Source organism: Saccopteryx leptura, chromosome 1 (assembly GCF_036850995.1).
Source record: "Saccopteryx leptura isolate mSacLep1 chromosome 1, mSacLep1_pri_phased_curated, whole genome shotgun sequence".
Classification (NCBI taxonomy): Eukaryota; Metazoa; Chordata; class Mammalia; order Chiroptera; family Emballonuridae; genus Saccopteryx; species Saccopteryx leptura.
In genome coordinates this window covers 153,731,672-153,758,286 of record NC_089503.1, presented here as the reverse complement: position 1 = coordinate 153,758,286, position 26,615 = coordinate 153,731,672, and the positions used below count along the sequence as shown (strand labels likewise).

The following is a 26,615-nucleotide window of genomic DNA, read 5'->3' as shown; positions in this document are numbered from 1 at the left end:
TTAATGAACCCACCAAACCATCTCTTACTACCTATTGTTTTTTGGGGTTTTATTTAGCTTGTTCTGCCCCAATAATGCTTCCACATAAAATCCAGATGATAATGTGAAGACCCACCTGTTACGGCCACTTGCTACTTTATTTACAGAAGGAGGAAAACTAGTTAGACCATTGAAATTGTGTTCTTACTCTGTTATTTGAAGGAGTCAAGACAGAATAGCACAGTGGAAGAAGACTCTGAAGGTGATAACGACTCTGAAGAATTTTATTATGGAGGACAGGTAAGCATACCAAGTCCTCCCCATGGCTGCCCTCCAAGTTAGCAACCCCTTGATGTCCCGGTGGAAGTCTGTGCCTGTGATCCAAGAGACCTGAGTGTTTGTTCGGAGCTCTGTACCCAACTAGGACATCCCTATAATCTATCTCTTCCTCGGAGTCTCCAGTTTCTCAGTTATCTTTAGTTCCCTGACGGTAATCACCCCTGGACTTGGTCGTTGTCCTACTTCGTCAGAGTGATTTTGCTCCTGGCGCTTTGTTCTGCTTTTGACTTTTGCATTTCTTTAGTATATTGTGCTCAGTCACTTTTTGAAATGACGACCTTACCGACAATAGCATGAATTGCTAGTTTTGAATAGACCATGATTGAACTTTATAAAAATCAAGGGGCCCTTGTAATGGAGTGTCCCTGTTACTTGTGTTTCCTGTTTTCCTTTTTCTCTTATAAAATGTTTGCTGGAAAATCGTTAGGAAGGATTTTCATAATTTATAGACACAGAAATGCATAGCCACATAAGCATATCTATAAGAGAATTCATTATGTTGTTTCAGGATAATGCTAAAATGCTAAACTGAGCAACTGATGTAAGGGTGTGGGTATATAAGATGACCTGTTCTGTTTCTGTAAAGTTTTTGATCAACTAGACTTTGTAATTTGGATAGAACAATGAGAAAGGTAATATGTAGAAAAGGTGCTTTACAGCCAAAGTTATTAATGCACGAAGGAATGCAGGTCAGTTTATTCATTCAGAATGAAAAACTAGTAACTTGTCAGCTCTGGGGTATTTTCCTAATGACTCTTTGACCAACAAAATACTTCAACATTATGCAAAGCAGTTCTTCCTGTTTTAATGTTTGTTTACACAGCTCATTCTCACAGAGGGGAAGTGAATGTTTTTCCTCAGTGTAGGCATTTTCAGAGAACCTGCCAACATTTGCATTCTCTTCATATCAAAATAGTCTCCTTTGACCTTTGAACAGAAATACATTCCACTAGACATATGTGAAGCTAAGAACTTGAGCAAATGTATGGCTGGATTATCTATGTTGTTCAGTGAGGGCGGTGGAGACAATGCCCACATGTGGACCTGTCCAAGTGGTGGCTTGTGTGCAGGTCCTGCTCCCCTTCTTCACCCTGTGCCCCACCCTTTCTGTCAGGTGAACTACGATGGGGAGCTGCACAAGCACCCCCAGCTGGAGGCTGACCTATCTGCTGTCAGGGAGATCTACGGGCCACACGCGGTCTCTCTCAGGTAAGACAGGCCGTCAGCAAATAAATGCTGAGATGATTCCCTAAGCCCTGACAGGTTTCTATGGGAGTTATTGATGTGGAAATTTTCTTGGGGCTTCATTTCTTTGTTTGAAGATGTTTGAGAGATTTTATTGTATTTCTGCTTATACCAAATGGCCTCATTATGGCTACACAGGTCCTTTTTTTGGTACATGTTTTAAAATTACATCGACTGTGTTAAAAAATTAGTTATGTGGGAGAGTTAGTTTGATACAATATCAGTCCTAAGTAGTGTCACACTCAATTCCGATAATAGATTTGGCCAGCTGGATCAATGCTGTTCTCATAACACATTCATGTGAACAATAGAAGTAAATAATGCACGACCACAGGTGACCAAACTGCCCTGGGGGGCATTGTGTGGCCTCTCAGCAACAGGAAGAGAAAGAGAGATGTGCATTTCGACCGTTTGTTTAAATGGCAATGCATTTTATTCTGCAGTTAATGTAATATTTAATGGTAAGTTTCTAGACCACGTTTTATTCCTTTTTAATCACTCAGAAGACTCCACCCTCCTCCTTTTACTTTTCTTTTCTGTCCTTAACTTAAGAAAACCCTTTCTGTACCACCATGATGGTTTCCTTCCATGAGCCAGATATGATTAGTTCAGATTCCTGTTCTTTGCCTAAACGGTAGCCTCCAATGTCCGTGGGATCCACACCCCTCTCCCAGCCCGACCTCGGTTCCAGCCTTTTCCACCCACACCAGAATTGTTCCAGTTGGGCACATATGCTGTAGTCCACTTGACCTTGCGTGTGCACAAGCACTCTTCTTATGCAGAAGCAATTTCCTCTCAGATCCCCTGTGGTCTTTATTCTAACCCCCTTCCGCAGGTTGGCTTTCTTTTGAGCCTTTGCATCTCCAATATGGATTAGTTATTCTGCCCTCTGAATTCCCATCACACTTCATGTCTTGTCATCTATTGGTTTACTTCCTCCTCCCCTCTAGACTCCGAATCCTGTGGATGCTGGGGCAGCCCCCTTTTTTTGTTGTTTGGTTTATTTTGGGTTTTTTTTTTTTTATATCATGTTTGTACTCTAGTCTTGAGCATAGCACAGGACACACCTGAAGTTCAGACTGGTGGATTCTGGGCTGTTCTCAGTGGTGACATCCATGATCTGGTTACATTATTTTCAGTGGACGTGTCCAGATTTTGAGAGACCAAAGAGGACGTCCTTTTAGTCAGGAGGTCCTACACAGCTCAAAGTTATTTATGATTGCCAAATGTTTTTGTTTTACCTGTGGAAACAAACTCCCAACTACCTGTAGCCTAAATAAGCTGGGGTTATCTACCCAAACCCTCTCTCCTCATGGAGGTATGTTAAGCTGTAATTGAATTATTTGGATTATATTGTTAAAACAAGTCTTTGCAGTTTTCAAAGTTTTAGCAAAATCAAATGATCATTTCACAGTTGACCCCTGCTTTGGCTCCAGGTTAGGGAATATGGATGATCAATAGTGTTTTAGAATGAATATTATCAAGAAGGCAATAAGAACCATCAATACATAGTCCAAAACAATGATTAACCTTTTAACTTTAGTTGAATTTTGTTTGAAAGTCTAAAATTTTAATCACAGTAATTTGACCTCCTGCCACACTAAAAAAAATGCCTGTGGGATATAATTAGTCATACAACACAACATGGACTTCAACTTCTTTTTACTTGAAATGCGTGTTTTGGTTCAGAGGACCACCTTAGCACGTGTTGACTGCTTTCTTTTCCTTTTTTTTTTTTTTTTCTATTCCCCTCAACATCTCTATTACTCCCCTCCCAAGTACTCCCTCCCCCCTTCCCTTCAGGTTTAATTCTATTCCTCTGTTCACATTTTTCCTTGGATTCCTCAAATGAGTGAGGTCATATGATATTTTTCTTTCTCTGCCTGGCTTATTTCACTCAACATAATAGTTTCCAGGTCCATCCATGTTGTTCCAAAAGGTAACATTTCCTTCTTTTTCATGGCCTCATAGTATTCCATTGTATATGCTAATATTTGTTGAAGATTTTAGCATCTAAATTCATTAGGTATATTGTCCAATAATTTTCTTTCTTTGTGTTGGTTTTGGAATCAGAATTATGATTGCCTCATAAAAGGAACCTGGAAATGTTCCTTCCTCTTGAATTTTTTGAAATAGCTTGAGAAGGATAGGAGTTAGTTCTTTGAATATTTGATAGAATTCACCAGTAAAGCCATCAGGCCCCGGGCTTTAGTTTTTTGATAACTATTTCGATCTCATTTGTTGTAATCGGTCTGTTTATTATGTAGTGACCTTCTTTATCTCTTACCTATAGCCTTTGTTTTAAAGTCTATTTTGTCTGATAAAAGTATTGCTACCCCAGCTTTTTTTCAATTCCATTTTCATGAAATATTTTTTTCCATCCTTTTACTTTTAGTTTATGTGTATCTTTTGTTTTGAGGTGTGTCTCTTGTAGACAGCATATGTATGGGTCCTATTTTTTTATCCACACAGCTACTCTATGTCTTTTGATTGGATCATTTAATCCATTTACATTTAAGGTTATTATTGATATGTAGTTGTTTATTGCCATTTTATTCTTTAAAGCTATATTCCTCTTTTGCTATATTCTTTTCCCCCTTTGTTCTGTTTATAACCGGCCCCTTAACATTTCTTGAAACATTGGTTTGGTTGTAATGAATTTCTTGAGTTTGTTTTCTTTTTTTGTCTGGGAAGCTTTTTTTTCTCCTTTAATTTTAAATGATAACCTTGCTGGATAAAGTAGTCTTGGTGTAGGCTCTTATTCTGCATTACTTTGAATATTTCTTGCCATTCCCTTCTGACCTCAAGTGTTTCTGTTGAGAAGTTGGATGTCATCTTTATGAGGGATCCCTTGTAGGTGATAGACTTTTTTTCTCTAGCAGCTTTTAATATTTTCTCTTTATCCCTTAGCTTTGCTGTTTTAATTATATTGTGTCTTGGTGTGGATTTCTTGGGTTTCTCTTTAATGCAGTTCTCTGTGCTTCTTGAATTTCTGTGACTTTTTCCTGTATCAATTTTGGGAAGTTTTCAGCTATGATTTTATTGAACAAGGTCTCTATCTTTTGTTCTTTCTCTTCTCTTCAGGAACTCCAGATGTTGTTCAACTTCAGATGTTGTTTCTCTTTAGGTTGTCACAGAGCTTTCTTAGAGTATACTCAGATTTTTTCATTCTCTTTTTGCTGCTCTGCTTCCGTGTTTTTGTTTATCTTATATTCTAAATCACTGATTCGATCCTCTGCTTCATCCAGCCTGCTTTTAATTGCTTCTAGTGTAGTCCTCATTTCTGATATTGTATTTGTCATTTCTGACTGTTTCTTCTTTATTATTTCAATGTCCTTTTAAATACTTATTATTTCTTTATTTATGTGCTCAGTGTGACCATTCATTGTTGTTCTAAGATCTTTCAGCATTCTAATAATCATTATTTTAAACTCTGCATCCTGTAGTTTGCTTATATCCATCTCACTCAGCTCATTTTCTGAGTGTTTCTCTTGTTGGTTCATTTGGATTGCACTTCTCTGTCTTACCATTTTGTCTATGTTGCCCTGGACTTCCCTGGCTGGGGCCTGGGGCAGATCAGTGGGGGGGGGGGTCACTGCCTGTGACTGGTTCTTATCCACCTTTTGGGGGCTACAGGTGATCCAGATCTTGTGGCTACCTCTGCTGGGTCCAGGTGCTGTTGTAAATATCAGCTGCACTCCTAAGCTTACTTTTATCTACTCTTGGCCTGGGAGAGGTTACTTTAAAAGTTCAAGTTCCCCTAAAATCCACTTTCTGTTGTCTTTTATTGCTGGCTACTTGTTGGGCTCAGTACTGTAATTCAGTGATTAGGTATGGTATTAGATGTGGCCTACTTCTTAGCCTCAGGTGTCATTCTATACAGGCATTTTAGCTCCCATTGTATGTTCTGTCTACCAGGCCACAGCTGCAGTTGCTGCCCAGGGCTTTTGGGTTCAGGTGCTGCTGGTTCCTGCCCACCTCCACAACTGTTGCTGCCCTTGTCAGGCTTGCATGTGCCCGCGTGCCCATTTGGACCACTTCCGTGGCTGCCTTGGTAGGCTCAGATCTAAGTGGCTGCTTTGGGGTGTCGTGTGCACCCTCTCGGATCACCGCCGAGGTCACCCATGCTCTTGTTACCACTGAGGGCGTGTCTGCACCCTGAGCATGTTTGCGCGGCCCGGATTCCTGCAGTAGCTGGCGTGACTTCCACTGTTGCTCTTGACTGCTTTCATAGTTTCAAACATTTTAGATATATTATTTCCATGCTTTCTAGACCTCAATTATACTGCCAAGTATATATGAATTTTGGGGCTTTATTTTCAGCAAGCATTTATTAAACATCTGTGATAATTTCTATTAGTATTCTCCTTTATTAATGCAATTATTGAAAATGCATCAACTGTTGAAATAAGATAAACATTTGGAATTTCATTGAAATGGACTCATAAAAGGTTGTGATTATTTTTCCCCTTGCCTATATCACTCCCCAAGTTTGGACCCAATTCAAATCTTATGTGAACACGAGCCACATTTTTGCTTGCTCTAGATTTTCTCTACCTACTGAGGATGTTTCCAGGATGATCAGCCTCTCAGAGGCCTAGTGATACAAAGGTGAATCTCAGCAGGCTGAGTTTGATTTACTTAAAATAAATGAGGTTGAATTGAGTGTTCTCAAATGCCAAGGACTGGACACATGGGAAAAGGCGTAGTTAGGCATCCGGTCTTCGACTCCTCTTCCTTGCAGAGTTCCCAGTCTGTTGAAAACAGTCTGTTCTAATTAGCTGTTCTTTTACTTAATTGAGGTTTATAAGAACTTAATGGAGTTTGAAGAGCACAAGTGCTTCAATGTGCATAATAGGTTCTTTGGTGTCATTTCCTTTTTAATGTGACGTCTAATGAGGAAGGCAGCTCACCACCTCTCAGGGCCCCATGAGACGTGGAAATAACAGAGACCGTCTCGACTGAGGCGGAACCGAGTTGAAAGGTTGCAAGAGGATAACAAAGAGCAATTGATGCAACACTAACGGAAGTAGGTGGTTTCAGCTGTACCTCATCACAGCGACAGCAGGATGCTGGTTGTGTCTGCCCTGAACACTGATGACGATTCTGAGTCATAGGCTCTTGTGCAGGAAGGGAGTTGGGTCTCTGTGGTACCATGGTTAGCCTGCGATTAGTCCCAGTATGTCTCCTTTTGAATCATGCAGGAAAATCAGGGTAGTTTATCTTTTTTCATTATATATTTATTCCTGTAGTGGTGTATGTATAAAAAACATTGGTGAGTGCCATCTGAAAACAATGTGGCATTCACTGAGAAAGGAAGGCACTTACAAGTCACAGAGTTCTCCTTTGGTCAGGGACAAAGGGATTCAGATCACTTCTTTGAGAGGTTTCCAACTTAATAGCCCATATGAAGTGTGCTTTGCTTTATGACATACCATCATCTTCCATTTAAAAAATATTGAACTCATATGAATGATATAGTCTTCCCTTTTTATTCTGAGTAACGTTTCATGTAGGTTGGAAGATTGGAAGTTGTGACTGTTGGGGGTTTTGAGTGCTTTTGTGGGTGGATGATTGTAATCGGGCTTTTTGAAGATAAATGTAACTAAATAGCAGTAGAGGTTTATTTCCCAAGAATCTTTGGTAGAGTTTCACGTATGTGAGTGTATACATGTAAATTCCTTGGCAGTTGATAAAGGAAAGCTAGATATCTAAAATATATATTTTATAACCAGTACATTCATGGCTCATTTTGATCAGATAGTGTTATAAAACATCGCAACAGTATAATAATGAAAACACTGTAGTTTTGTAGAAAAAAGGAGAGCCAACAAAGTCTAATATTTAATTTACTATGAGAATATATGTGGTGCCTCATTAATGAGGATGTCATCCTGATTAGTTTCAGTAAAAGGAGCATGAATTGCCAAGAATTCCAACACAAAGGGCCTCAAAAATACATGTTCACAAAAAAATGTATTTCATATATGGGGGGGGGAGAGTAGGTTTACCGTTGTGAGTACCTGAAACACAGAATTTATTTTTGAATTATTATTTATTATTGTATCATTTTCCATTCTAACAACTGTAAACCTACTTTTGCCTTACCCTGATCTTGAATAAACTAGGTCACATGGAAACGTTTGAAATCAAATGGCCAGATTTCAAGCCATGTCCACCCAGGCAGTAGCTCAGGTGTCTGGGAAGAAATCCATGGAGCAATTCCTTTGCAAGCCCACATGTCAGATGGACACAGCAGCATCAGATCATTACTCTGTTGTCTCCTTATCTTCAAACAGTATTAATGCTCGATTTGCTGCAATCTCTTCCCAGTGAATAAATACAGGCAGCACAGAAATTGATTTCGAGCTATTATAAACCCGGTACAGCGTTCTAGACACAATCAGATACCTGTTTTCACCGTTCAAGTTGCATTCCTCTCCCGGATGTGAAGTTACTGGCATTATTGTATAAAGAGCATCACAGCAGAACCTGGTTTGCATATACACACCGTTGTTGTGAATTCTTTGAAGTGTGACATAGAACAGAAAGGGTACCTGTGGACAGATCTACACTTGCAGGGTCCAGTTTGTTACAAACTTTTAAGGCCTCTGCCCCCTTCAAGTTGGGAGGCTGTACTCTGCTCTGCTTGGTGGGCTGACAGTTCAGTAGCCTTTATTTCCCTTTGTTTTTCTTTGAGAGACATTGGTGGTGTTAGCAACTGGGAAGGGACTACCAGCCGAAAGTGTCGAAGATATCCAGGATAGAATACCTTAAAATTCACATAGCAAAGGTTTTTTAAAAGAATGCATGTCACATTCCAACTCATAAAATTGTGTAGAAGGTGTCTGGAAATCTCTTTATGAACAAAACAACCGTGGGTGAGGTTCTTTCTGATATTCATCTTTGATTTCTTTCTCTCTGCCTCTAAACATACGAAGTTCTGCCATCATAACTAAATCCAGACAAAAGTGATCCTTCCCTATGACACGGGCAAAGATGGGCAGAAATACAGAATGCCCGGTGACGATGAGGCCGTGGGGAGATGGTCACTGTGCTCCTCTGGCTGGTGTGGTGAGACATTGTTTTAAACTTTCAAAGCAGTGATTAAACAGTACACATAGATCAAGACTCCCAAATATAGATATATGATTTATTTCGTTCAGAAATTCTGTCAGAAGCAGGTAGATTTTTATCTGGGGAGCTCTTGATGAATATTTATAGTGTAGAAAAAAGAATCGAAAGCATCCTAATGTTGTATTGTGCAATTTTATTTATACAGAGACAGCCATTTAAATGTATGGTTTAGAAAAATATTCCACAGTCTGGAAGAAACACATAGTTGAAAGAGCAGTACAAAAATCTTCACGTATTGTATGGTCCTTAATATGTTGTCCATGTTATATGACGCATTAGTGTATGAAGAAGCCCAGAGTGGGACAGAAGCAGGATTATTATCTGGGTGGTGGTGGTACAGATCCTTCCTGTTACTTTTCCAACTTCTCATTTAATGGAAGGAGCCTGTGTTACCTGGGTAATCAGAAAAAGCACACATTTTTAGAAAAAAGTAACATTTTATAAAGTAAATTTTACCCACAGTTTATAAACACTTAATATACAAGTATTCTTTTTACTTCATTGCTTTACCTATTTCTATCTTACTTTTTTTAAAAAGGTATTTTAGTTTTCATATATTTTTTATAGTCAACTTGTTCAGTAAGTGGTATATTTGAACATTTCCCTCAGGATATTAAATATTTTTTGATCAACTTTGTTAGTAATAGGTAATTTTTTGAAAAATATCATGCTAATATGTTACAGTTTTCACTATTTTTTTATTGGTCTACTCACCCCCCCCCCCCCCATTCTGCTGTTACATACATTCTTCCAGGTAATAGTTTGCACGTATTACAATTTTGGGGGAATGGTTGTGGTCACGGCTTCTTCACCCACTGAAGTGTCTTTTGAACATCATTGGGAGTCCGTTCTCATCATCACAGTTAGTGGCTCTTTCCTTTAACATGCTTGACTCTCAATATTCGACATCTTGTTTATGAGTAGTTTGTTGGTGTTCTGGTCAGCGCATTATGACCACTGGGCCTCGGACCCTGTTTTTGAACAGCCCATGTGCTACAAATGGTGTTTGCTTTTTTCAAGGGTTGTGAAAGAAATAAATACAAGAGAAATGTGTGGCAGAGACTCCGTGTGGCCGGAAAAGCCTAAAATGTTTACTGTCTTGACTTTCATAGGAAAGTTTGCTGAACCCTGAACTAGAGGCATAAAAGAAGTGCTTCACATGCTTGGTTTTTACTCTTGTCTTAGTTTCTGTATAGCTTCGTAACTAAGTTGGCATATTTTATATCTAAGTTTGCATATCACGCTGACTTTGCATAAGATTATAAAGGTTCTTACTCTGAATAGCAGGTGTTTTGATTCATGCAACTTGAAAAAATTGCTATGTGAGTAGTTTTTATCCTTTTTATTCTTTTAAAACTTTAACAGTATTACTATGAAAATAAAAAGTGCAATTTTGTAAGTAAATAATGAAAATGTGCTCAGTGTTTTGATGTCTTTTTAAAGGGAGAATGGAGAAGGCAGAGAGGCTAAGTTATTCTAGTCTAATATGCTGCAATTTTTGGTCTTGGATATCAAAAGTAAAAAAAGACTACCTAGATTGTCAAATTATTTATCAAATTACAGAAACCTTTTAGTTTTCAAAAAATGCCTTCTCTCAATGCTCTCAAAGTGGTACAATTTTGTACTATACTAGCATTCCTTGATGGATCTATGTATAATACACAGAAATTTTCTTTGAGTACTACATACTCTGTACCAGATACAGTACTTGACGGTGTTGAAATGAGCTCAACACCTGATTTTTTTCCACTGACTTTTTATCTGTCCTTTGACAAATTGTATTGTCCTAAACCTCAGTTGTCTCATTTGCAAATGAGGATAAGAATAGTATTCTTCTGGGAAAGCTCTGATGGGACCCTAATGAGATCATCCATTGATATTGGACCTTATTTCCAACACAAAGTGATAGTTTATTGAGTATTGAGCTGATTAAACACTTACACAGATGTATTGAAATCTCAGCTCTGCTCCAGAGTGGTGGTGTCTGACTTGATCATTTTGGACCTTGGGTAATGCCTATGTAAATTAGCGCACTGTGAGCAAGCACATGGATTGTAAAATCCCGAGGGCAATTTCTAGCACAAAGTGCTCAACAAATATTGACCATTAACTTCTGTCATTCTGTTATCTTTACAGTTGTCTCCTTCACTATGTATAGCGTTTATAACCAGAATTTTATTAAAATATCAAAAGTAGAGATGTGTGTATATAGAGAACATAGAAACCATTGTTCTCCTACTCTTCTGTTAACTTTCAGTAATTATGCTGTTTAGTGGCACTGCCCGAGCTGGAGGAGAGCTGGTCTTCATTGTGTCTCCTGGGGAACAGAACAGCGATTATTTGCTTTAATTTGGCGAGGTCAGACTTTCAGAGCTGCCTGTGCAAACACAGTGACATTTAAGTGGCCGGAGGACCTGGATCAGTTCAGAACCACTGATGTCTAAGGTGGAAGGAAAGTTCGTGGACACGTTATTGGGGCAGTAAATTATTTCCATGCCCCTTCTTCATTCAGAAACCCCTTTCTTGTTCCCAGAAGCAGCTCAGCATCCTTAAGGGAGCACAGTAAAAACAGAGAGGTCACATGAGAAGATTGTTACAGAAAACCAGGGATGTTAGAAACTAGGAACCAAGCAACTTTTAAGCGGATGCATTCATACCCATGAGGAAAGATGGAAAGGGATCTACAAGAGGTCACAGGAGACTCAGTTCAGCTGGATGGAGTTAGTTAGCTCAGGCCCACTGTCCTCTCTAAGCCATCTGTGGAAATCAGGGATGAGAATTCATGATTAAAATTTTAATTTAAAATAACCTTGGACACGCTTCCTTTTAAGGGAATTGAAAAAATTAATGTTCATCTTTGTTTTCAGGGAATACGGAGCCATTGATGATGTAGACATTGATCTGCACATTGATGTTAGCTTTCTTGATGTAAGTCAATTTATGCAATGTGATTGCTACACTTAAATAATGTGTTTGTTTCTTGGTGGAAATTTAATTTTTTTTTCTTTTATAATATTATTAGTATCATATTGGCTTTTTCAGAGTGATTTCTGAAGAAATGCTATGACAGGTTGAAGAAACATATTTTATGTGTTTCCTTTCCTTTTCATTTTCATGGGAAAAGGCAAAATTAAAAGTGCTTTGGCTTTATTTTTACAAATCAATGAGATAATTTGCCGGCCTTAATGATTTATGCATGTCTTAAAAATAAGTTTAAAATATATATATATATATATATATATATATATATATATATATATATATAGACAGAGAGAGAGAGAGAGAGAGAGAGAGAGACATCAAATCATTTTTCCACTTAGTTCCATTTAGCTGTGCACTCACTGATTGTGTCTTCTATGTGCCCTGACTGGGGATTGAATTGTGACCTCCTGTGCTGGGACTATGCTCTATCCATTGAGCAACCCAGCCAGGGCCTAAAAATATTTTTTAATTGGCAGACTACATCAAGAGCTCTGAAAGATGACTAATCCATCTTTAAAATCTACTTCTTTGCACAGGAGGAGATTGCTGTGGCTTGGGAAGTGATTCGAACAGAACCTATAATTGTCCGACTACACTGTTCACTTACACAGTATTTAAATGGCCCAGGTTGGTTTTCTTCGTCTATTATTTTGAATACTTAACTAGTGCATTGAGCAAAATGCGACTGTTCATTTGGCAATTTTGAGCATGATTGCACCTGTCCTGATAATGGTAATTTCAATACAAGATGTGTGATTAATCTTGTAAGAGGAAACAGGCATCACAGTGTTTAGCAAGGAAAATACAGCTGCAGAACTAGGTCTGAGTAAGCAGCACCGTGATTGGTAGTGTGTTTGGTGTTCCCGTTTTGGAAAGATCACATGGTATTTACTGTGACTAGACCACAATCTCTGTGAGTTAATGTGTTTTAATGTATCACATCACAGTGTATGCGGAAATAGGAGAAAGTAAAATTGGTGCTATCATATTGGTTAAGGGAAAACATTCAGTTTTTAAGAAATGTGTAATGCCACATTTATTGAATCACATTTGTGCTATGTAACAACATCAAACAGTCCCTTTAAGAACTCTCAGAAAGATGTCAGCAAATCTCATCTGCAGTATCTATTTAATAGTAACCCTTTCACAATATTGATACTGAGTTTACATGGTCAAATACAAATATTCAGTTTAAATACTTGTATTTTACTGATTATGATTGTAGCATAGTCTTCATTTAAAATAATGACTTGGTAGTGATGGATTTATGCTTCTGATTATTAAAACCTTCAATGTTGATTATTATGTGTATTTTTAATAAAACTTGCATAACAGGAAAGTCCCAAATAACTAATTGTTGATGCCGAGAAAGTCTAAAGCCTGAGTTAAGTAAGCTGTCATTAAACAACACATTCAAAAGATGCTCGAACTGGTTTACCCATGGATGGCTCACACGAGAAATTGAGCATTGCACATCGAAAGCATTGGGAAACATTGGTCTTTCCTTTCCATTTCCCCTCTGCCGCGCCCCAATCTCTGCAAAATATTATTTATCTGGTTTTAATGTTGCATAAATATGCATTGCCCCACGCCTGTTTGCCCTAGAGACTGTGTGCTGAGCTGTAACAAGATGTTGCTCGTTTTGTTATCTGTATACAGCTGCTTGCTTTAAATTAGTAGATTCTGAAATCGCTTTCCTTGCACCTCTAAAATAAAAACATTGCCTCTAAAAAAATAAATAAGTACACTTGCACCCTGGCAAAGATGGTTTATTGCCTTTATAGCTAATAGAAAGAGAAACATAAGACATTTAATTGTCTAGATTTCAGAAGTTGGCAAGTTGCCATGGAGTAAGCACATTAAAACCTGAAAGAGAACATTGCATGTAGAAGCTCAGTAAGTATATTTTGGGTTGTCCTTAGATGGAGTTCTGTCTCTCATTATGAGATTGAATTTTAATGTGCATATATGTCACCTTTGATTACTGATGCATTTAGCCCAAGTGTAACATATTTCTGTTTTTGAAAGTGGAGATCCTAATAATATTCTTGTTTTCCAGTACTTGAAGGGATGATTTTGCTCTATCTCAATTGATAGCTATTTACTACAAAAGATCCTATTATAAATCTTTCTAAGGCTTACTGAATTTTCTTTTTTTCTGTCTACTAACAGAGGCACATGCATGCACACACACACACCACGCACAGACACACAACTGGATCTATTCATATTGTTTCAGATATCCACTGCTGCATAACAAACCACTCCAAAACCTAGTGGCTTAAAACGACTCCTCTCTCACCATTCTTTGGCTTAACTGGGCAGATCTTGCTTGGAGCCCCCCATGTTTTTGTAGTTAGATAGATGGTGGGTGAGGCTTGTGTCATTAAAGGCTCCATTAGGTTGGATGCTCAAGATACTGGACTTTCAGGTAACTAGAAGTTGATGCAGGTGTCATCTTACGTGTGAATTCTTCATTTGGTTTGGGCTTGTAGCATGGTACCTGGGGTCTGAAAGCAAAGATTTCCAAAAGACAGGGTATGGGTGCTACCTGGCAAAAGGCTCAGTGAACGTTCCACTGTATTCCGTTGATCACAGTAGTGGAAGAACCACTCAGAATCAAGGGGCAGGGACATAGATGGCACGCCTCGACGTTGCGGCATCGACTCTGCTGTGTGTGGTCTCAGCACATTTCTCTTTACGCGTTAAGGTGTTTACCTCTCCTGTTAGTTTTACATTTAAAAAAATTAACTGTCCTTTTATGTTTATGAAATATATAGGAAAATCTCGTTTTAAAAAAGATTCTATTTTCTATTTTGGTTATTTCATACATATAAATGTAATAAAGAAGAAAAATGATTTTTCATAATCCCTCTATACAGAGAAAATTGCAAATAGTTTATTTTCTATACATACATGGTTTATTTTCATACAGTTGGCATTGAATTGATACGTAGTTATGCATCTTAATGTTAGGTCTTAATTGATCATTGGATATTCTAAAATGAAATGATTTGTGGTAGCTGCACAGTATTCCAACCTGTAGGCGTATTTTTTTTCCTTTAATGATTTGAAATGTGCTTAGTTAATTTTATTGTGATAATGGTTAAAGGAAAAGGAGTCTTCAAGTCAGAACATTTTAAATTTTGAATTATTGGGGTTAGGAACAGAATTGGGTCAGTTCATCTCTACTCCCCCCCACACACACACACACACACACTCTCTACTCATTTTTTAGTATAATCTTCAACTTTTAGGCAGACATTTTCCTTCACAATATCTCTTTACAGGTTTGTTATAATTGCATGGTTTTAGAAATATTTTAACAATTTGATTTTAATTCACATTTAGATGATTTTACTATTCAGTATTACTTACGTAGTATTACAACTCATCCATAATTTAATTTTTTCATCTCTATTAGTTGATTTACATATTTCATAGTTTGTAAGCCAAAGAAACGTGAGGGTTATGCTGCTTCATACCTGAGAACAACACTTCGTTTTGTGAATGAGACAAGCTTGACCAAATATAAATGCATGAGGTCATAACAGTTCCCCCAGAAAAGGCAAAAATACTTTAGAAAAAAAATACTAGTTTATATCTGGAGTGTTTTCATTTTGCTCCTTTTTAAGAAACCCATTTTGCTCTTGTTTGTGTTTGTTATATGTACGTACTGGGCTATTTTTTCTCTTTCTCCTTGTTATTCTTTTATATATATATTCTTTCATTGATACACATAAGTCTTAATCCACCTCCAACACCTTTTCTATAATTCCTGGGCTGTTCCTGCTTTCTCTGCTTATCTGACGAGTGTGGATGGGGTCTGGCGGCTCCATCTTCCATGCTGCGGATCATTGACCTTAGTCCTGCATCCCTCACCTCCAGGGAGGACAGATATTTCTCTCCGTTTGTCTTCTGATCCACTAAGTGAATTTTTTTTATGATTCAGTCATTGATTTAATGTTCTCTATTTCTTTTTAATTTGACTATCATCTTTATGCTACCATATTATTTCCTCTTTCTCATCAGTTGCTTTCATTTTATTTAGACAGCATTATTCTGAATTTCATTGTGAACATAAATCAGTATTGGTCCAAGATTGATTGTTTTGTTCCTGTAGATGGAGTTTCATTTGGCTCAGTGTTGAAGCGGGAGTTGCAATGCACTTCTTTCAGATATTAGTGTGATTTGTGGATTATTTCGCCCATTAAGAAGATGGAAGAAAGAATTCCACACTTACTTTCCTCTCAATACAACAGTCCTGAGTTTGGCAGTGGGATGGGGTGGGCATGACTGCTGGTACATACCCCAGCCCCTAGGACTCCTCCTTCCACAGTCTTCGTGCCTTACTGGGCTTCCCCGTGGACACAGAGAGTTTTGTCCTCCCCAGGGAGTTCCTCACCTCCGCCCTGCCCCTTTGGTGTGATGGACATGAGAACACCACAGCCCAGCCACATAGCCTTGAAAGTGGACAGACTTTGTGGTATAATATATATATGGTCCAGCGCTCCCCACAGGACCGGGCTGAAGCAGGGACTTGACCTGTTTTCTGTCTTCCTCCCCTTCCCTATTGGTTTCTCTTAAGAGCAATTTCATACTAAATCCTTTGCCCCAAATCTTTACTTAGGGTCTACATTGACCTTAGGGCAAGAAAGAAGTCAGCATCCGCTGCAGGCAGGAGCCTGCCAGTCTAGCCCTGTCAGAAACTGCCCTGGGGCGCATGGCCCCACCGCTCACCTGCCGCTTTCTTGGGAGATGCTGCGTTAGTGGTGGTCTGCCTTCGCTTCTGCCTCTTCATAGAATGGGTGGGGGTTCTCGGTCAGCCCTGTAGGGCCCCTAAGATAGTTCCTTCTGTTCTGTATTCTCCGGAAGTTCATCTCATGGGGATGGCATCATTTCCAGATTCTGTTCCCTTTGCTATATCCTCATTTCCCTAATGCGCTGGTTGTGATGGTGCTTGTTCCAGACTATTTGCTCACTTTGCCATCTCACTGGTAAATTTCCCCAAAGTTTATTTTTTTCTTAGAGAAGATCTGAGGAAAAAATATGGTTTTAAAATGGGAGTTAATGTGAAATACATAGCAACAACAAGAGATGTGATGCTGAAGAGGGACATATAATTTATTATTCCAGGAAAAAAACGATTAGGTTTCACTTTGCATTATGATTTGGATTATTGCACACAAATAAAAAAAATGAGAAAATGTCTCGCCTGTATTTGGTAATATGTCTTTGACGGTAGCAGCATTTATAGTAAAACTAAGTTACCAAAAAAAAAAAAAAATGTATGGCTGATCCAGGGTTTAAACTGACCTAGTTAAGAGTTCTTTGTGAAAAGCGTTTATTCCTGGGCTTTGGGGTTGTATGACTAATACTTCTGTGAACTATAATACATATTTGGCTAGGGCTAATCTCACCATATATCTGTGAGTGGCCAGAAATGATAAGGCCTGAAGAAATACACCTCTTTACCCACTTTGGTATTTAAGTTAAGCGTTATTTTCATTGTACCTGGGAAAATGCACTTTAAGTAAAAACACAGATTGTTGTGATTCTTACAGTATTGTATTTTTTTCCCCAGAATTGCTGGTGCATAAGTCTCGTTTCTGATCTCAGGGACAAGGGCACTTTTACCTTAAAGTGGTAAACAGCTAACTAACACTGAAATATTTTTGTGTGTGTGTGCAAACCATTTTATTTTTGGTACCTGTGTGTTTACATAGAGTAGTAGAATAATTCCCGCATGTCTTAAGCAACCTCTCCCAACCTAAATTATATGAGACAAGGAAAAATGGAATAACTTTCACCTTTTTTAAAACCATGAAAATATTTTACTAGTATATTCTGTCAGCTACTCTTTAAAGCCAATGAATGATGAGTGATGAGTGACCTTGAGAGATTATTCACTTCACAAGCTTAGTTACTCACCTACAGAAACACACATATTTGGTAGAAATGTGAAGCTGGTGACAGGTGTACAGTCAGTGAGTAGTCAGTCTCCTGTGCCTTATGCTCATCCTCCATTACTTTGTTCTAGAAAAAGGGGTATGTATACACACACACACATTTATGTATGTGTGTGTGTGTGTGTGTGTGTATATGCACAATACAAATACACACATATATAAACAAACCTCTCTTCCACTGAAGGAATAGTGTTCACTGTCCTACACATTGCTATGTATACTTAATATTCTTTTTTGGAAGATCATTCTTATACACATCATACACTGCTCACAAAAATTAAGGGATCAGGGAACGTGCAGATACTCTAGTACTTTCAACCTTTTGTATAGCGCATTTTCACCAATGAAATAAAAGCTGGTTTTGCATCTCATTTGCATAATTGAACAACTTTCTTTTACTTGTTTGCTTTTCTGATGTTCTTGTTTACTAAAAAAAGTCAAATGCTTCTTTTGTTTATTGCTTTATATTCATTTTGAAATATTCCCTAATTTTTGGGAGCGGTATATGTTTATATATAGAAACATACTATATACCTTAGTACATAATATACGTAACCAAGAAAAATCTTTACACAAAGCATAAAAGCAACGTGTAGCACTGCACGCTATTTTTCTGTGTATATATTACATGTTGTGTAACATATAAACACATATATATAATGTCTCATATGTACACACACACAGTTTCATTACTTCTCTTTTTCTCCTGGCTAACGGTTGAGTTCCAACGTCACATTCTGACTTGATTTTTTTTTCCTTTGCAGTGCCCACTGTTGATGTCTTTCAGATTTCCACCAAAGAGCGGTTTGGATTGGGACATCAGCTGAAAAAGTAAGTCTTCCAAAGAATAAAACAGCAATTTCTGTTGGAGAGAACGTCATTGATAAAATAGGAGACTTACTGTGCTCACTGTGCTTGAGGTTATAGACGTAGTAGGAAGCTTCCCACGTGATTGCACAGGTGACAGAGCCCGCAGTTGTCCCCGGGTTTGGTGGCTGGCCACTGAGGCAGCATTGCTCAAATGTGATTTATGTGGGTCACCTTTGAAAGGAAAAATTTCTTGCAAGTCCCCTGTGTTTGGTTTAAAAATGTATCAGTGAAAAACCCCTAAGTATGTAGCAGTCTGTATCTCAGTAACTAAATACAGTTTACAGTAGATTTTTAGTATATGACATTATGCAGTGTTTTCTTTATAAGAGCTCATATGGGCTATTTTCTTAGTTTCCCCATACAGGGTTTTAGGTGTGCTTTTCCAGCATAATTGGTTTTGTTTTCTCCATCAGATTCTGTTTTCTGCATTGAGCTGTATCTTGCGGGTCTTGGAGCTCAGCATAGAGCCCAGCATGGAGCCTGCCTCTCTGTTATTTTATCCGAGTTGGGTACCACCTTACCTGGATACATCTTTATTTTCCCTCCTGTGATAGTCTTTTTCTCTCCACCCAACTTTCTCCCTGTTTTTAAAACTTTATGTAATATTTAATGGCTTGATATTGTTTAGAGCAGCCTTAGGCTCACAGCAAAATTGAGGGCAGGTACAGAGGGTGGCCATGTACCCCTCACTGCCACACCTGCACAGCTTCCCTGTGATCACAACCCCCACCAGTGGACGTTCGTTACAGGTGGTGAGCCCCCACGGATGCACCATCATCGCCCAAAATACCCTAGCGCTGCTTTATGAGCTTTCGTAAGCCTCTTACGAACTTTTTTTAAGTGAAATGAAGTTGATCCAAACAAGACACGAATTATAAAAGCACAGAAGTCTAGGAATGAATGGCTTCCTTCCCTTCCTTAACAGCTTCCAAGTATATCATTAGGGCTCATAAAAAGAAATGATGTGTATAATTCCAGCCCTCAGAAATTAAGGAAACCATTGCAGCTGTAGTCACCATTTAACTGCCGTATCGAATATGAAACCTATTTTATTAATATTTCCAAGTGACTAACATTTTTTTAAAAAGTCGTTGACTTCTATGGATCAATTTTAGTGATGTGAAAAAAGTTTCATGATATGAATTTGAACTTCTGTTTTTATGATCCTTGATATATTTTAGTCTAATTATAGATACATGCTTGTTTTTTTTCATTATAAATACCTGGATTTGGCTGTGATCCTCAAGGTCCCTTCTAGTCTAAAATGATACAATTTGAAAAATCTGATCTTGTCCTTAAGATAAGTCATAAGAGGACACAAACACTAACTATAAAGGGGTTATTTTCCTGATACATAACAGCAAGTGAGGAAGGCAGATTGAGAATCTAGGCCCTCTCTGCAGTTTTGTCTTTCGCAAATAGGAAATGATAATTCAGCTTGTTTCTGGGATTTTTGTCTAGTGTGTTTCTGGCAATAAGACAGGGTCTTAGCAGCAGCAGCAGCAAGTGCTTACGTGGGGCTTAATATAAGGCAAGCTCTGTTCTAAGCACTTCACATATGGTGACTCACTTGATCATTACAACAGCCTCGCAAACACCAGCGTGAGTGTTGGATTCGCCTGGTGGCTCCGTGATGAGGAGGTGGCTGTTAAACCGAAGGTGCTCATATGCCCATTTCAGATCGCCGTTGAAATTAAACACGAGACGTTGCATTTCTCACAGGAAACAGCTGGCACGCTCTCCTCTTTGGATCCAAGACCTAATTTAGGGACCTAGGTATCCAAGTTCAGGAATTCCTGGTTGAAAATGTTGAAGTTGCCCTTTAGGATGCTAATGTCTAGATAGGAAAGCAGAGGCAACTTTAGCCGTTTTAACATGTTCCCTTCCTGTGCCCGCGATCCCCTCGAGACTAGGCAAGCCCTCGCCGGGTTTCTCGGGGGGTAGGGAACAGCGTGGCACCTTTCCTAGGAGAGGAGGAATCCAGACCTCCCTGGTATAGAGGAGGAGGTGTCCCAGGAGTCTCAGGCTCGGGTCAGGGAACTACAATGACTCTGACTTTACTAGTACATGTAAATTTTGCTGCGATCTTCGATGAAAAAAAAAATCTTTAAAAATTAAGTGTAAAATAAAAATCTTCCCTTGTCCTGGACTTTGCGGTGAATTTACCACGGATTGGAATTATGCACAGTTGATCTCAGTTTCACACCTTCCTTCCTCGCTACGACTATAGCTACAAAGACCCAAAATAATCCCATCTGTGACTGCTTCCACTGCTTCCACTGACCCTGTCTAAGGTGGCAAAGATTGGAGCAGGAAGTCTGAGTGCTGTACTATCCGGTGATCTGAGTTAGTTTGGTAAAAGCTGACAAGTCTTGAGAAGTTCGTAGGGGCTCAGTGCCAGGAACCACACCTGTCCCTTTGAGTAATGTAAGTCCGTGTAAGTCAATGTGTATTTGGTTAGACAGGTGTGGTCGCTCCGCCATTGTATGGCCAGGCGCACTTGGGTAGATTTTGTGTTCTTATTTGTGAACATGTACAATAGTAGCTGCTTTCCGCAAGTATCCTGAGAATTAAAGAGGGAAAAACAAAAAGCTCTGTACTTGAGGTTCATGTTTTACTTCTTGGCATATTGTAGATTGTAAACAGTAAGGGTACCATTTTCCTGTTCCAAAAGCCATCTGTGTTACAAATGACGGAAAAGAGCATGAAAAACAGTCAATGCTGAATTGACTTGAAAGGCAGTCAAAATATTTAATTTATTGCACACCTAATACATTACGTGTAATTGTAAAAGTTCCTGTCTATTTAAATATCAGACCCAAAGGGACCATTGCTGTCTGAGAGAGAAGATATGGCAGCTTGGGACCCTCCTTGGAAAACGGTGCTGGATCTGAGCCGGCTGTTGACACGCCAGGGTTCTTGATCGCAAACAGCGATGAGGTGATCTGTACTTAGGACACATTGAGATCAGGAGTCACCAAGTTCCTGCCTTATGGTAGTAACTAAAAAATTTGTTTTCTTAAAAACATCCCGTTTGCCAGACCAGGTGGTGGCATGGTGAATGGAGCATTGGCCTGGTACGCTGAGGACACAGGTTTGAGGCGCTGAGGTTGTCAGCTTGAGTGTGGGCTCACCAGCTGGAGTCATGGAGTCACTGGCTTGAATGTGGGGTCATAGAGATAACCCCATGGTCGCTGGCTTAAAGCCTAAGGTTGCTGGTTTGAGCAAGGGTCACTGGCTTGGCTGGAGCCCCCTGTCAAAGCACATATGAGAAAGCAATCAATGAACAACTAAGGTACTGCAGCTATGAGTTGATGCTTCTTATCTCTCTGTCTCTTCCTGTCTGTCCTTGTCTCTCTCTCTCTTGCTCTCTCTCAATAAATAAATAAATAAATAAATAAATAAGAAAACAGTATTTATGCCAGACCAGTGGTGGCACAGTGGATAGGGTGTTGATTTAGGACACTGAAGTCCAAGGTTCAAAACTCCAAGGTCACCTGCTCGAGCACAGGGTTGCCAGATTGAGTGTAGGATCAGAGACATGATCCCAAGGTCACTGGCTTGAAGCCCAAGGTCACTGCAGGCTTAAATTAAGCAAGGGATCACTGGCTCAGCTGGAGCCCTCAGGTCAAGCATGTATGAGAAATAATCAATGAACAACTAAAGTGACACAACTATTAGTTGATACTTCTCGCCTCTCTCCCTGTCTGTCTCTGTCTCTCTCTCCCATGCACCACTAAGAAAAAAGAAAAAGGAGAAAGCCCTGGTACAGGTGAAATGGGCTATGTTGAAGGTAGAATTGCTGGTCCTAGATTTCTCCATGGAGCCTGCCTCACCCGGCTTAGTTTTACTTAGGATCATACAGTTTTATTTTTTCCTCCTCGTGATGAAAAACACAGAAGCACATCCATGGAAAATAAATAGATGTTGCTTGTATCTCAATAAATAAAATTGTAATTATTAACAAAAATCGTTTTCAGACTGCCTTCCTGGCACCGGAAATAATATTATCAAAAGAATAATAACAATATTATCAGAAATAATTCAGATTTTACTTTTCGCCACTTCAGCCAAAGTCATTCATCCTAAAGGCTGTCGCTTTATAACCGTTATAAATCTCTTTATATCCTCCTTTTTTTACCCATTTGCATTTTTAATTATATCACAGGGATTAATCATCATTCATAAAGTCATAAAGTTTTCTGTATGATGCTTCCCTATGTGGAAAAACACCTTATATGCTTCTTTCTCTCTCCTGGACACGCGTTTGTTTTCCTTTGACAACTTCATCCTCTCCGTAATCAGTACCGGCATCTTCTCCTCCATTCCCCAGTCTGGGCACTGTGATAACTGCCTTGCTTTGGGTCGACAGGATCATGCAGACCTTTGTGACGCAGCAGTGGAAACAGAGCAAAGACAAGTCCAGCTGCCTGCACAACAAGAAGCTGTCTGAGAAGAAAGTGAAGTCCCCCCTGCATTTGTTTTCCACCTTGCGCAGGTGGGTGACCCAGCTCCGTCCCCATGCTGCTGAACACCGAGCACGTGCTAGTCCCCGGTCACTCGGTTTGGGGTGTCCCTTCTGTATGCTTGGCATCTGTGTATTTTTACTTTGTGACTGCAAAGAACGGACTAAGATGCCTGCACTTTGTGAATAGCATAGATGCTTATTAGCATTTTTGTTTTCTTAAATTCCCTCCAATGACATTCTTTGCTTTCTAATCGGAGTCTTCTGTACCTAAGCTAGTTCCATGGAGGGCTCTGGGATCAGTAGCAGGGGGGAACCTGGTCATCTTTTTATGCTTTTTAGGAAAAATACGTTTCAGTTGCTGGGACCGCTCTGCATGCATACACACTTGGGTTTCAGTTGTAGTTGGACGGGCTGTGTGACCACGAGGCGGTGTTTGTTGTAACCCCGCTGTGAACTGAGCCTGGCGCGTGGTCTGTTCCCCTGCTGACTGGCCATGTTCTAATTGTTGTTCCGTTTTGAAGGTCGCCAAGCTATCCTCCCCCGGGTTGTGGTAAAAGCAAATCCAAGCTGAAATCTGAGCAGGACGGAATCTCCAAAACACATAAGCTGCTGCGAAGGACTTGCTCCAGCACCGTCAAGACCGAGGACATGTGCGCCTCCAAGTCGCACAGGACCTTTGGCCACTCCCTGTCCAGCGACCCCAGGGCGGAGCAGGCCGTGACGACCCTCAAGTCGCACAAACTCTTGAGCCGTCCCTGCCCGGCGGCCGCCAAGCCGGAGGACTGCCTCACCCTCAAGCCGCATAAACTGTTGCCTCGGTCCTGTTCCGGAGAGCCACGCTGTGAGCACAACACCGGCCTGAAGCCCCACAAGCTGCTGAGCAGGTCGTACTCCAGTAACCTCCGCGTGGAAGAGCTCTATGGGCTGAAGACCCACAAGCTGCTCAGCAAGTCCTACGCCAGTGCCCCCCGGTCCTCCAGAGCCGAGCTCTTCCAGGAGCCCAGCGCCGAGGGCCGGAGGCTCTCTCTTACCTCAGGGCTTATCGGTATCTTAACACCATCTTCATCTTCATCTTCCCAGCCTGCTGTGCGTAAATATTTTCCATCTCGAGTTCTTCCGCGTCAAGCGAGGGAACAGGAGGCAATGTTTCCGAGGGATCAGTTAGTAGAGATGTGGTCGAGGAGAGAAGCAAGTCAGTGGGATTCATACACCCCATCTTTTTAAACAAGCTGAAAGTTGAATGTTTTATTTAGTGGGTTTATCTGATCTCTGATTTTCTCACCTACTTAGTGAAAGACAAGGTTTGTCTAATAACTGAAAAGTGATGTCCTCTCTATTATATCTGAGAGGAAAACTTTGCCTGTGAGCACCACTACTCGTAGACAGAAACAACATTTATAGCTGTGGCTCTCTACCTCACTTGAAGCTGTTCGTGGTGCCTATAGACCCAAAGTCACTTTATCCTGAAGCTGTTATTTTTCAGAGAGAGAGGACTGAGAGGCGAATGTATTAAAGCTTAAGTTCACTGGGCAGTATTTATTGGGAGTCAGTCTTATACAGAATTTACCTCTAAAATAATCTGAATGATAGTTTCAGATAAAGAAGTATATCTATTTTATATACATAATTTACCTAAAATAGTTGGTATAGTGTTTTGTTTGCTTTGGGTAAGTATGTGTGAGTCTGTGTTGGGAAGGCCATTTTAGCTCTTAACTATGAAGATGGCTATCTCTAGCAACAGATGAAAATGCAAAGTTGTTTCTTGTATAGCTTTATTTCTAAAGTTAAATTATAAGTTTTATCATAATATTTGTGTTAAGAAAATGTATTTGAGTATATTGATAATTTTAGGTGGACATCCTTTAAGCTCAGTTCTTACCAAAACTTAAGTATTGAGGACATACAGAAAATAATGGCAAAATGTTGCATAGTGGAAAATATCCCGTGTTAGCTACACCTAAGAAAGATAATCTTAGATAGTCTGTAAAAGGAAATGTCTTAGAACCCTCCTGTATTGTTAAGTTTAAGCATACTATAACCGTTTAGTGTTGTACACTTTTCGGTACCTGTCTTATAAGTCTTTGGAGGAGTAATTCTTTCTGGTTATAAAATAAGATTGCAATACTCTGAATGAGGAGGTGCGAGCATTTGACAATGGGTAATAGAGGAGATAATTTCTGTGATCACGTAAAGATGTCAATCATTTTTACTAGAAGATCAGGCATGAAGAATATTCATTCAGTTGAGATAGGGATTGCAATAGAAATGACAGCAAGTTTCTTATAACACAGATACTCGAAAAGTTTCATGTTGTGTCAGTGACTTAACTCCTGTTACAAGTGATCTTAGAAGGATTACATATGTATTCACGATTGCACAAAGCAAAAGGCTAGAATTTACATATTGGCCCATTTAAAAAAATTAATTTGTTCTTTTCCTTTACTTTCTATAGCCAAATGGTGCCAAATGCATTCCAATACGAGACCGTGGCTTCCTAGTGCAGGTATGAGCCAAGAATCCACCCACTTTCAAAATATTTTAGCTTTAAGTGGGTTTTCAAATCACTTGTGAGCTTGACCTAACCGTTTCTCTTCTGTGCTTTGTTCAGACGATTGAGTTTGCTGAACAGCGGATCCCCGTGTTGAACGAGTACTGCGTGGTCTGTGATGAGCGACACGTGTTTCAGAACGGACCTATGCTCAGGGTGAGCTCCCGTCAGTAGCGTGCCAGTGTGGACTTAGAATATAAGGGTTAAGATATAAAAATAAAAAGTAAATAGCTGCATTGACAGTAAATACTCCTTGTTGAGCAAATTCATGTATGGTTGAGCAAGTTACTTCATACATGAAGTGGTATAATTTTGACTAGTGAGTCGCTGTTTCTGAAGGAATCCCTATGCAAGAGCAAGGAGTGTGACATTAAGGAAGTATTTCTCTTTGTATTTTCTACATGTGCCCTATCGGTCATTTCTCTTTTCATCTACTTACCTGTATGTGTCTATATCATAGATATCTATGTCATGTACATGTAGCTGGATACGGAGATAGATATCGATATAGATATAGGTGTGTGTGTGTGTGTGTGTGTGTGTGTGTATGAAAATTTGTAAACAGTGTTTCTTCAGAGCCACATAATTTAAGATGCTTAACATAGAGAGGAGAAGGTAGTCTTTATTTCAGTTAGAAGAGGTCCATAGTCGCATGCAGTCAGTCAGGATAAAGATTCAGACAATGCCAACTCATTGACACATCCAAGGGTCTGATGGAGAGAGTGCAGAAATAGGAATCAGTGTGCATTGGGGGGAGAATTATCCAGTTTCACACTTTGTTTACAATTTTTTTTTAATTGAGATAAAATTTATAGAACATATAATTCACTAATCTAGTGGGCACAGTTCACTGCTTTTTAGTAGCTTCATAATGTTGTGCAACGATTACCGCTGTCCAATTCCAGAACGTTTTCATGGCGCATAGAAGAACCCCTGTCACTGTTAGCGGTCACCCCAATTTCCCCTTACCCTCACCCCTGGCAACCACTCATCTGTTATGAATTTTCTATCTGTTATGAATTTTCCTACTTTGGACACTTCATACAAATGGAGTCATACATTATGTGTCCTATTGTTT

General features: G+C 39.4%; 1 protein-coding gene across 4 annotated transcripts in view; it reads left to right on the top strand.

Moving 5' to 3' along the window:
• PARP8 (poly(ADP-ribose) polymerase family member 8) overlaps window positions 1-26,615 on the top strand; it is a 168,861-nt gene that overhangs the window by 100,591 nt on the left and 41,655 nt on the right. For all 4 annotated transcript variants that reach the window (XM_066377907.1, XM_066377924.1, XM_066377897.1 and 1 more), the window contains 9 exons: window positions 202-279; window positions 1,433-1,527; window positions 11,568-11,628; window positions 12,219-12,309; window positions 18,416-18,482; window positions 22,894-23,019; window positions 23,511-24,075; window positions 25,442-25,492; window positions 25,598-25,693. In XM_066377907.1, coding sequence (XP_066234004.1) covers window positions 202-279; window positions 1,433-1,527; window positions 11,568-11,628; window positions 12,219-12,309; window positions 18,416-18,482; window positions 22,894-23,019; window positions 23,511-24,075; window positions 25,442-25,492; window positions 25,598-25,693 — 1,230 coding nt within the window. The remainder of the gene's footprint in view (window positions 1-201; window positions 280-1,432; window positions 1,528-11,567; window positions 11,629-12,218; window positions 12,310-18,415; window positions 18,483-22,893; window positions 23,020-23,510; window positions 24,076-25,441; window positions 25,493-25,597; window positions 25,694-26,615) is intronic.